The sequence below is a fragment of the Lycorma delicatula genome, chromosome 2 (assembly GCF_047948215.1).
Source record: "Lycorma delicatula isolate Av1 chromosome 2, ASM4794821v1, whole genome shotgun sequence".
Lineage (NCBI taxonomy): Eukaryota > Metazoa > Arthropoda > Insecta > Hemiptera > Fulgoridae > Lycorma > Lycorma delicatula.
Window position 1 is genome coordinate 9,351,033 of NC_134456.1, and position 13,895 is coordinate 9,364,927.

At 25.4% G+C, this 13,895-nt stretch overlaps 1 protein-coding gene across 2 annotated transcripts in view; it reads right to left on the bottom strand.

The window, feature by feature from the left end:
* Positions 1–13,895, bottom strand: part of LOC142320110 (uncharacterized) — a 297,277-nt gene that overhangs the window by 44,203 nt on the left and 239,179 nt on the right. For both annotated transcript variants that reach the window (XM_075357790.1, XM_075357789.1), the window contains one exon: positions 3,519–3,627. In XM_075357790.1, coding sequence (XP_075213905.1) covers positions 3,519–3,627 — 109 coding nt within the window. The remainder of the gene's footprint in view (positions 1–3,518; positions 3,628–13,895) is intronic.

Sequence of the window (13,895 nt, forward strand, 5' to 3'; positions counted from 1 at the left end):
TACTAAATGTTCTTCCTGTAGTTTCCTTCTTCCTTTTCATTTATAATATTCATTTTAATTTCATAACGATTACACAAATACACTGGTACTGAATAAATTATAAGTTGATTTTTTTACTGTTATATCATTTATGGTAATACTTAATCTTTTCTTTTTGTAAGGTGATAATTTTGGTGTACTTGAGTTTTTTCTATTTAGAAGAGGTTATATAAAATCACAACAGAAAGGTGCATATTAATTTGTTGTTCTATCTATTCCCATCTTTGTTATGACTTTAATGTATGTACATCAAGTGATGTATAACATGGATCAGTTCCAGATTCTTTCTGTACAAGAAGTCTTTTAGTGTAAGAAGTGAATTATGTCTGGTTGCTTAAAACCATTTTGTTATTTTTTTAATAATAAAAATACTGTAATCACCTGTACATGAATACATGTGAGTAGAGACAATTATCAAAGGTATAGGAAAATTAAAAATTTCATGTATTTCATAAATCAAATCTTTATGATATTATTTTCCAGTGAAAACTTGAAACTTATTTCTGGTTTTACTTTTTTATTTATAGAGTAATTAATTAAAAAGTAGGGGTAGATGTAATTAAAATTATTGGGAGAACAGATTTATTATTCTGATAATCCATTAATTACTGAATTCATTATTGTTTTTTTTTGTTTTACAGCAATGAATTCAACTTCAGAAACATGTTTCTTATAGTGTGAAGAAAAAACATTTACGATTGATTAATATGTGATGGAAAAAGGAGACACCTTCCAGAAGAATGGAAATTGCCTTTAATTGTGGATTATGACCATTTTTAAAGTAGATGAGTGATCAAAATGAAACAATTTCAAAGAAATTAAATTACTGATCACTGAGTAAAAATATTCTCATGAATTATAGTATAGAAGATGAAGAATATAGCAGAGGCTAATCTGGAGGAGGAACAGTCTGGGGTTACAGGAATGTAGAAGTCTTGCCGACGATACCTTTGCATTAAAGGAAATAATTCAAAATAATAAATTTGGTAGAGAAACACATATATTATTCAGAAAAAGCTTTTGACAAAGTTATTCATGCAAAATTATAGCAAATATTGAGCAGAAGTGGAATATAAAAGTGTTTTATTAACATTATACAAGAGGAAATGGATAGACCTGTAGATAGCAATGTCTGATGAAGAAAATAGTATAATTAAGGTAAATTTAAAAATTAGACAAGATTGCACTATGTCACCGATAATAAATAGATTATCTTTTAAACAAGATGGTAAAAATTAACCAAATTTCTGATGATAACAAAAGAAGAGACTTATGAAATAAATATAAAAAGAAACCTTATTAAATTTTATAAGATGACATCAGTCTGCTTTTTTATGTGGATCAGAAACATATTATTGTAAATTGAAAAAAGAATTCTGTCGTGTGATATTTATGATGCGTTAGAATATAACTTAATAGACTACAAATGAAATACTTTCCACATTAATCACAGAATTAAAAATTACAGGGAAAACAGACAGGATCATGTAGTAAGAATTAGTGAATACATATGCTGTTATATAAACACAATCCAAAGGAAGAAGAGAATAGGTCATATAGAGGAATCCATTGGAAAAACCATCTTATCTTGAACAGTTGTAACAGGTGCTACACACAAAAACATGAAGAAGAAAAATAACATCTGAGAAAAGTACTACGTCATATAACAAAATTATAATAAAATAACAGAACTGCAAAAAACAGAAATACACATTTAAAAATGATATTTTTAATTAAAATTAAGTTAATTAATAGCAACTACAAACCTTCTTACAAAAACATATACATTTTTACGCAAATGCATAAAAATATCTATGACTGATGAAACAAACAATTTATAAAAAAAAACAGTACATCATCATCAAATTAACAACAAATAGAAAAACAACAGTATATATTTTTTCCATATGCTTGTATTTATGAATATGCAATGCTTGCTAAAAAGAATAGTCACTTATTCTGAAAAAAAGAATAATAATATCTACCTCTATTAAATTAGACAACAAAACTAGTTCCATGTAATTCAACATACTACTTCGGCTATAAGAATCTTATTATGCTTCCATTGCCATTTTTAACAATTAACAGACCATTTGAAAAATCTTCCCATTGATTTATTTAAAATAAAATTAAAAGATTTTCTTTCACAGAAACACATTACTCCATCAATGAATTTTTAAATATTATTAATTAAAAAGTTTTAAAAAAATACACTGAATTTTCTGCAACCTGTTAAATGTGTACTGAAATAATTTTTATTAAGCTCTTTGGTGATTTATTTTATAATTTATGTCTTCATCTATACCTCAATATTATTTCATGGTTTGTATATTAACCTTTTCGGAACTAACTGTATATCCTAGTTCATGTTCAGACTAGGTTATTTTATTAAAGTTCCTCATATTTATGTAGTCATTCTCTATATGATCTATCACTTCAGAATCACTAGGAAAGAATATTATTTTAATTTATTTAAAATTTAAAACTTTTTTTATAAACAAATTTTAAAACACAATTTTTTATTATAAACAATTAAGTCTTCCTTTGAAGAACACTAAGGAGTTGTTAAAAATGATAAAACATATTTGAGAAATTGTTTTTCTATTTATTTAATAATTCTTGAATTTTGAAAAGACAGAAGCCAGATGGTTGATCTTTATTATTGGCAAAATGAAGTATATTAAGAAAGTTAAAATATCTGTCTCTAGTCATAGTTTTGAAAATATTTGGGAATGTAATTAACCTGTCTACTGACCAGAACTCTTTTATAGAATTTTTCTTATTTCTTGGCATAAGCACGGTCCAACTCAAAAATGTAGTTCATCTATGTCGGTTGGTTCAAGAAAACTTACAGGACCTAGTTTTAGATTGCTGATAACATGATGTTATTCTCTCTATTTCCAGTTGTTAGCTACAACCTATCGATAGTGAAAATACTTCATTTAAAGCCAATAAAATGCAGCACTTGTCGGTGAAAGAATTATATTAGTCATGTTAACAAGTTGATACTACTAAAATGATCAAATTCTCATTTTAGAACTTTATATTTACGTGACTGTAGTCTATGCAGACAATTTACTGCAGTGGCATAAGTGTGACGCTGGTCTCGAAAAGGTTAAATAATTAATACTGACTTTAATAAAATCTATTTTTTTACATCTTATAATTAATTGTGTATGTTATTCTATATGGTTTATATGGTCTATAAGGTTTTACAACGATCAATCAGTCAAATGAAGGGTAGTTTCTGTTTTTGTTTGTAGAGAAGCACATTACCATTCCTAACATGGTCTCAAAATGTATTATTATTTATTAATAAAAAAAAAATTATTTGTAAATAATCATGTCTTAGAACATATGCATTATTAAAATTGCACATATATACACACACAATGTAATCGCATGCATGCAGATTACATTGAGAACCTACTTTTTTATGTTAATAAACAAATAAATGTATAACAGAAAATAAACCTTACCACCAGTGGCATCTGCTGCTTGGTCGTCATCGTTATTGGTGGTATCTCTTGCGACTCTGATTTTAGTTTCTGATATTTTTGTTTCCGCGACGGAATTTTCAGCATCACTCTGTAACATATGATTTGATAAAACAAACATTATAAATAAGGAATAATAATAAATTTTCATTATAAAAAATAAAAATACTAAATATATATATATATATATATATATATATATATATTTAAAAAAAAAATAAATTGTTCTAATTAAATGAAACTTAAATACAATATGCTGTATACATTCAGCAAAGATAAAATACACAATATATGTGTAAAAAATAAATAAATAAGGATGAAAACTAAAAAAAAAAGATTTGTTTATAATATAGAATAAGCATGTATATTACTGTATATAAAAATTAAAAAGAATGCACACAAAGAAACTTAATATGCATTAATAATTAATAACTTGTATATAGATATTTATTTACATTAAAATTTGTTAATATGAAGCAAAAAACATATGTGTATATATATATTTTTTAAAATTATATACACTTAACTATTTTCATAAATACATAATAATGACATCTGCATAAATAATTTATTACAAATTGCATAAATAAATTATTGATGATTACTGCTACCATAAATAAAATTATTCATCATTGCATTGTATTACAATATGGCATTACCATAAAAATCAAATTTTTAGTAAATTATCATAATTGTATATAAACATACAATGAAATGTATTTTTAAAAGGAAATCTACATTTTTATTACAAATTGAACATATAACAATAATTTAAATTATTTATAAATTTTCCTTTTAATAAATTATAATTTTAACAATGATAAAACTTTTAAGAAAGATCTGTAACTGTCTATAAAATTTTGTCAGATGTATTTATAATGATTTTCAAATATTTCATAGTAAATAATTTTTTTGTTTAAATTATTTAAAATATTACATACATAACCTATTTATTATAATAAACTAAAAGGAATGTAAATTCATTAAATATCATGGTATAAATAAGGGATGTATGACTAATTCTTTCATAAAAAAAATTATATAATTATGAAGATTATTTATATTCCATAAAAATTAAAATAAAGAAATTTTCACATTTGTCACGTTCAAAACATAGTAAATAGTTAGTCAAAAGGAAAAATTGATTAAAAACCTTACAACTTCAATATTAAAATTTTATTCTATGTATTATTAGTTCTAAGCAAAATGGTGCATCTTTTCATGGATCAACAGTTTATAGTTTAATTGGACACTTTCACACAACCTACAATTCTGAAGATAGGCAGAGGTTTACCTTAAGGTAGCCTGATAATGATATCCCTAATCTCTTGACAAACTGCATGGAGTGCAGTTTGTGGGCATCTTCTACCTAAGTGCTTTTAAGCATTCTTGAATTTGGATTACTATGTCCATCTTCATAGTTATCTGTGATGGGAAGATCATCCACGTCTCAATATGTACATGTTTGTTATCTTTGAACTCTTCTTCTTCCTGCAATTATATAGTTTTGGATAGATATCCCGTTGAATCCATGCAAAATACGTGTGGGGCTGTATAGTTACTGAATATCTGATTTTGTGTAGTACAGCTTTGCATTCAAACATGGGACTCTTTATGTCTTATTTAATGGCCAAAAAAGAGCTAAATCTGGGGCTGAAATGCTTATCTGTTAGGCCAGCCCTATTAAACTTTCCTTATAGTATAAATCGCAAGAAAGTACATACTTTTGGTGGAAATAATATATACTCAAATAATTTTAATTAACATCATCTGAAGTATAATCTTAATTCAATAGATCTTATTTAACTTGTATTTACTATTATTTTAAATAATTATTATTTTCACATATTAATTTTAAAAACTTTTCTGTTTAATGAGCGACACTGTTCCGATTTCATACAGTTCTACTTGATTCTTCCATGCAAATAGTTAGGGATTTTCTTTTTATCACTTGAAGATTAAACCTGCCCGCTAACTTAATCTTTTAAATGTATAATTGTGTACCGACTGAATAAAATATTTATTTATTCCAATAAGCAAAATAATAAACAAATCTGATATCCCGAGACAGTCCTCCTTTATATACCTCTTTTCTTATTCTAAAAACTTTCTTCCTTAGGAAGGCACCAGAGGATTTACATCAGTCAGTATGCTATGCTTTTTCATCACCTTTGGGCAAAAAACAAATATTGTATAAATTAAATTTCCACTTACCAACAATTTAAAAAGTGTAAATCCTAGTACGTTTAGAGCTATTACTCCATCTTCAGGGATTTTCTAAAAGATGTTTCTATGCAGAAGATAAAATAATTTTTTTAACTTTTTACACACCGTTAAGATAATAGTTGCAAACATCTTACAAAAATGACGTTACTGTCTTATTGATGTATGAATTAATTTTATTCTTGATGACAGACTATAATGAACACAACAGTTAATTTAAAAACGATTATTGATTTGAATTTAAATTAACATCTTTTAGAAAATCCCTGAAAATGGAGTAACAGCTCCAAAAGTACTATGATTTACACTTTTTAAATTGTTAGTAAGTGGAAATTTAATTTATACAATTGTATTAATACAAACGGTGCCAAATGCTTAGCAAATTTTTAAAAAAACAAATAAATCACAAATAGTAAACAACTGCTAATCCAACAACTACTTTAATTATAAATCTGAGAAGTGTTGACTCTGTCTATTGATTTTTAAAAGTATTCTGTTTCCTATCCAAAAGGTTCCACATAAAACCTAATTGGTGATTAAGGTGACATCTATCGCATAAAGCAAACAGATTTGATTTAATGATTTTTACAATCAATAAATCAAATAATTTCTTTTTAACTATATTTGTATCTAAATTATTCATATTTGAAGGTATTTATAGATTTTAAATTACTGAAGTGGACTAAATGCCAAACTAAATTTTATCTACAGGTCCAATCTTAGGCTGACCCTCCTCTTTACCTAACTTGGGTTCTGTCAATTATCATTTCTACAAATGCAGTTGCAGATCTTTACAAGTAACGTTTTTTTTTTTTTGTTTGTTTATTGCCAAGATTTCTTGTGTTTATTATTATATACAATGCAGGAATAATTTTTTATTGAACTTGAGTTTTTATCTAATAATTATGTAATACTGGCATTCAATTTTAAAAAAATTATCTTTAAAGAATTATTCACATATTTTTGTTTTTCTTTTACTGCATTACTGTCATGTAATATTTTAATTTTTTACGATTCTTCAACAACAACAAAAGTATTTTATAAAGGGCTATTTCCAATCTTTCTTAGTAAAAATATCCTGATGATAAAATAATGTTTTATCTTTTTATACAGTAGATAAATAATTGGAACTTGTGCCAGTTCGTATTTGTATAGGCTATTATGAATTTAGAAGAAAATATATTTTTCATTTATTATTATACACATAGATTTGTAGTGCATGAACACATTGTGTACAGCAGATATTTTATTGCTAAAGATTTCTCCAAGAGTCAAGTGTTATTTTTCTCTTCATTCACCTTAACAACTGGTCATTTTAGCTCTATCAATCCACATAATCTTCTATATGTTCCACTATTATTATTACAGATGACATGTTTCTACTTTTACTATATCTCTCACTTCAATACTCCATTTATAGATTTATAACTTAGTTCTGAGACAATAGCATTCTTAATTAGTTTTCCAATTCCTAAATACAGATGTTTCTATAATTGTACGTTCTGATATAACTACTGAATAATTCTGATTACAAAAATATACCTTCCATACACATAACAGTCCTCTGGCCTAACTTATGATAATTTGAGAGACTAGTAATAATTCTAAAAACAGTTAGTTGTATGCAATATTGCACTGGTTAATTACATATAACAAACAAGATAAAATAAATCCCATTTCAACAAATATATGAGATTTGAGATAAAGAACTAATTTAAAATTCAAATAAAAGTAACAATTAAACTAATTTTGTTTAATGTAATACAATGCAATAATAATATTAAGAATAACTGTAATCAATACAGCAATGTTAAAGCTACATTTTAATTCTTTTTTTTTTATAATTCCACTTTATATATTAATAAATCATTAATAAAATTTCTTTCAACAAAAAGAAATTTAACAAAAATATTTTGATAAACAACTTGTTTCTTTCTTGTTCAAATTCTTTGAACAATTATGAAACAAAATTTATATAAATAAGGTAATATAATTTAAATACAAATGTAGTTATTAATGTGATTAAAATGAATATAACTCTAGTCACAATGTTATTATCAAAAATGACATTTGAAATACTGAAGAAGTCCACTCATCATAGACAAACATTTTATTGTAATCTTTTTTTTAATTTTTCTGAAAAGTTCCTAGCCTGACCAGTTTTCCAAAATACAAACATAATTTTGTCATTCTAACTGGTAAATATGTTATTCCTTATTATGAAGAGTCAATTATTCAAGGTGTACCACTAAGTTTTGTATCTTCTTTAAATAAATTATACAATTTTCAAATATTCAACTTCAGGTGGTCACTAAATTGCTGTTCTTGAAGAAGAAAACTCTGACAGAAATCCATTAGCATGCGATGCAATTGTTAAGTGAAAAGTGCCCTTTATATTCAACAACTTCTAGTACAGAAATTTTGAATTTAAAGTTGAGCTTAAAAGAGGCCTATAAAAGAATCAACTATTGAAGATATTAATTCAGCAGATTACAGAATCTTAGCTAATGTAATCGGGACCAGGGAAATCTGCAGAACAAATTGACTTTATGAGAAATTGGGTTTTCAAATGTTCCAAAGAAACTGACCAAAACACTTCCATGCCAGAAACTGTATGATTGGATATCTTCAAACTGATTTCTTATATTTTAAGTAATCTGGAAATAATGTTCATAGAATGATAAGTCAATTGTAGATGAAATAACTTTACGGCTGTAAACCAGAAATCTAGCGGTTTTCATCACTATCACATTTATAAGGTAGGTTACACATGACAAGAAATTTAAAACCTAAAAATTCAGGAGGAAAATATAGGTCCATAATTTTTGAAGATAATGGTCTTTAGATAAATAGCCATCTTCAAAAGGAGTAAAATATTATAAGCACTATGAACTTATGACAATTAAAAAAAAAAAATAACGGGAAGATCTGTAGAAAGACATTTTCTTTGTACTTGACAAAGCATCAACAAATAACAGTGGTAAGACAGTGAACATTTTTAAAGAATTTGAGGTTTGACAACCACTTTCCTTATCAGAGTTTAATTTACATCAATTACTACTTAACTGAAAATCTTAAAAGTTCAAAGGAAAAACAATTTTTAATGTTGAAAAGTTGAAATAGCTGGAGAGCAGTATTTCAATTACCAGACTTTAGGATTTCTTTTGGAAGAATTAGGAAAATTTTGAAACAAGGTGAAAATCTTGAAGATGTTGATCTTTCAGTTGTATACATGAAATAACATTAAGTTAAATGGTAATATTCTGGCCTTGGTCGGATTAAGAACTTTTCTGTACCCGTTTCTAGTAATTATAGATAGCAACATTACTTCTGCAAAATAAAGCTTTCTCATAAAAATTACAATAATATACAATCATATCTGTAATCTTTTTTATAAGTATTAACACTGTATTTCATACACTATACATTACACACTAAAATCAGAAATTTATACAAGTATGGCACAAAAGAAAGAAGAAATATAATGTTACAAAAATAAGATAAATTGTGAGTGCATGTCCAAAACCCCATTCGCCATCTAACTACAACCAAATTATGTTGTAAAAAAAATTTGTTATGTTAGTTTATATATTAGAAAGACCCCTTTTAGTTCTCATGTACAGGGGTTAGAAGAGATTCAGTTAGAGGCAGAATGGAATTTTAGCCATGTTACAAAAGTATAAAAATAAAATATTGCATGCTCATATACAAAACAAAGACAGGTACAATATACCAGACATTACAATTGTAAGATTACCATTCCTAATACACAAGATAATATAATGAAATTTACGAACAAAATTACAAAACCCATGTAATTCTGCACGAATATGTTAATGGATATTATGTTGAGTACGGGCATGTATTTTTCAGGGCACAAAACATGATAGCAACAGTAATACATACAAAATAAATACAATAAAAGTCTCACAATATTTCACTATAACTATTGTATGTCACAAAATACAAAGCTTGACTCACATTTAAAGTGTTATGCCTTAGAAATCATTTGGCACAAAATAAAACGTATTTTATATCATAGAAAGCCTTAATATTTTTAAGTTATTTTGAAAGTTTAGATTTTCTGAAGTAATCGTAAAGGAATTAAGTAAAATTATAAGAAAATTTATTAAAATTTTAGGAAAAGAATTAAGAAATTTAAAATTATACATTGAAAACTACCTCATTATATGTGTTAAAACTACCTTATATGCATTCTTGGTAATGTAATTTCAATACTTTTGTTAGATTAAGCTATGTCTAATATTTTATGTAATTCCACTAGATTCCAAAGATTTAGTCATTGGGGAAATAAACTTTATCGGGCAAAAACAGCACAAAGATTCTACCTAACAGACTGAAACTACTTCAGTATGTCAGATCAACAGATCTTTTGAGCTGCAGTATTATTGACGTGCTTGTGGAAAATAAAGATGTTGAAAGCCCTTTCCTAGCCAAAGAAAAGGTGATATAATTATTTTTATTTGATCGTGCTGCGGTGAAAAGAATTATAATAACGTTAATTATTATAATGTTAAGGTTTTTCCAGTAAGAATTTCTCTAACTTCAAGTATTGGATTTTCTCAATCAGCAATACTCATATATAGCCAGTAAGATATTGGATCAGGTAACTGAAGTACAGTACAAGACCTGTTAGTCTAGAGATAGGAGCTCACAAAAAAGCCATTATGGCTGATGAGCATAGAGTTTCTTCATTTTCTTTCTTGATCTCATCTTATCTAATTTACTAGATGAGTAAAACATAATAATACTCCTGAAGCACCAATTTTTCATCTGGGAAAGGATTTTCTGAATCCTTAATTTAATATATCTATGTACATTTTAACTTTATATAAAAAACAAATTAAAACAAACATAAGATGGCCACGCTGCCTACATGAAAGAGATAAGAGTGAACATTATGGAATGTGTAGGAAAAGCTACAACTGAAATCAGAACGAAAGGATCATCAATGACACAGTAGGTAGATTCAGTCAAGGAGGACCAAAGATAGAAGGTGTGACCCTAAATGAATATTTGAGGAGTGATATGAATGAAAGGGAAATACGGAGATTTGTTGCTGAAAGCCCAGTTTGGCTTATTCTGAAGGAGGTGGCAATTAAAAAGATAAGATTTTTTAACAATTTAATTCTTTAAAAAAATTATTTATATTTACTTTTTCTAATTTCCCTATTTATCAAATTATAAGTGTTTAAGAAATTAAATGTTCATCTAGTTTGATATTACTATTTTTTTAATAGTTCTTGAAAAACAAATTTTTGTAATTGTATTTATGTATAGAAAAACTTATTTTTAAATTAAATTTTTTTTCTATACTACAGTTAGAACATACTTTATTATGTTTTTTAATACTATTTTTCTATTTACTAATTTTTTTTTAAAGGGAATTTATTATTCCATTTTTAAAAATTTATATTTCTTTTAAAGTATTCTGACAGTCTACTGATGGTGATTATTATTTAACATCGGAAATGTGCATCTAATTATAGATTTTAATTTTTTCACTGGTTATGAAGCATCAATGTATGTTCTTTAAATTTTTATATGCAATTTATATAGAAGATTATAATTTTTATAAATAATTTATAATAAAATTATTCAGTTTATTTACATTAATCAATAATAATAATAATAATAACTTTTGTTTTGTTTTAATTCTCTGTTGAAAAAAACTGTTAATAAAACTGTGGTAATAATAGTAATCATGAAAATAGTAATTAAAAGATTAATTATGTAACTAAATAAAAAAAGTTTCTCTATTTATTTTATTTATTCATACATTTATGCTCAATTAATTGTCAAATAAAATTTAAATAATGACACTGAAAATAATCATACTTAAAAACTTTCACCGTAATTACACAGTATATTTGCAGTATGTACATCATTATTCATAACACATGTGTGTGCACATCTGGGTGTGATCACACATACGAATAAGCACACATACACTTATAATAAATTGACATAAACCATTTATAAAAAGAAATGAATACATCCATAATTATTCTAGGAGTAGTGAACTGTCATTGATATAAACTTGTAACTAGTATACTTGTAATGAACACATCAATTTTTTTTCTATCAATGCAACTTGAAAAAAAAAAACTTCCAAAAAGGAACATTATATGGATATTAATAAAAATAATAAATATATATACATATTTTATTTTACATTAACTGTCAAAAAATAAACATCTAAATATAAAAATATCAGCTGTGATAAAGGTTAACACCACTGCTTAATCAGATATTATGACAGCTGTTCTGTAATGTTTAATGAATTCAGCGGTTATTATAATTTAAATTATGATAATATATTTTTTTAAATGGTCTGGTAAGTTTTGATAAAACTAATATAACATATTTAATTTTACAGATTGTTACGATGAAGTAAAAAATTTTTTAACAATATTTATACATCAAAATAAATTTTACAATTAATCAATGAAAATAAATGATTTTTTTTATTCAATATACTCTTTAGAACTAATTAATAGCCTGATATTAATGGAAACAATCAAAATGGTTATATCTAAATAAATATGTAATAGTAATATGGAACAAAAGGAAATTACCAGATAATTTGATGAAAACAGAAATAACAGATAAAATAGTACTTGATAAATTGAAAGAAATAAAAATAGTGATTGGATCATTTCATTTCTAGTGACATTGCAAAAGGACCTGATAAAAGAAAATTGCTAAATGAATAAAAACTTAGCAGTACAGAAACATTTTTTAAGTAAACGTAAAAAAACACATTGCAGACATTATACAAGTATTTTATATAAAGTATTGCAATTAAATAATTTAATATATACAATCTTTACAGCTATTCTTAATTTGTAATCTAAAATAAAAGCTATAGAGCTACAATAAGCATCTTGGAAAATATGTTGCAATATAATTTTATGAATTATCAATAGAATAATCAGATTTTGTTTCAAACTCATGTAAACTGCACCTCATTTTAATACTGCATTGATAATCAAATGGTTTCCACATTTTGAAAGTGGTAAAGAACCCCCTTAGAAATGAGAACTTGGTTCCTAATAAAGAACCCAATCCCAAAGTAAGAAAATTCATTCAAGAAGCTTTTCGCATGACTATGAGAATTATGAAACAGTTAGAAGAAACAATCAGCTAAATCTAAAGTAAAAAATTTCAGAAGGTCACTACCTAGACTTACTAAACATAATATTTACTACGATTACTAAAAGAACTGATGATTGAATAATGGAATCATTACTCTCAGAGAAATCAAATCCGATTGGTATATTTTACACATCAGATCCTTTCCATGAATCATAGCCATAAGAAAAACAAAGGCGTATGGTACTATAAAGTAACAAATTAGTATACTATACTCCTTTTTGTGGCGAAATAATATATACTGTGTACAATCCACATAAAAACAATTTTATTTTACATGTAAAATAAATACTGACCAAATTGTAAGATATTTAGACAATCTTCTTTAACTACAGAATTAATATAATATATAACTGAATAATCTAGCGAAGAAAACAAAGATTTAATTTGTTTAAAGTTTATTATTGATTTAATTTTATTATTAAATGACATTACCCAGTAAAAGCAAATTTATTAACAGTAAACACTGTCTTAATTTATTAAGGTAAGGTAATAAATAATAAATTTTCTAACTAATTGAAAGAACATAATTTTATGCATCAGTAGATATTATGAAATCAAAATGGCAAAATGTATCTTTTATAAAATTTAGACTCATTACAACATTTCCATTATCTTACAATCCTTCATTTTCTTTTCTTCTAAAATAAACCATTATAATTTACTTATAGTTATTTTCTCATTAGATTAAATAACCACTGTGCTTTTCTTATGTAATATGATTATTTGCATAGAATTTTATTGTTTAATGAAGTAATTCATGTGGTTTTATTAAGATATGTGTTCAATTGCACAAAATAAATCAATGGTCTCTTTTTTTACCATTTTTCTGATTCAATCCAATTTTGTTATATAATTTTTTTTGTTGTTATTATATCAAGTTATAATGAACTATTTATTTAATCTTTTTAATGCAATGTTACATAGCCATCAAAAAATTGTAAAATTTAAGTTTTTCTA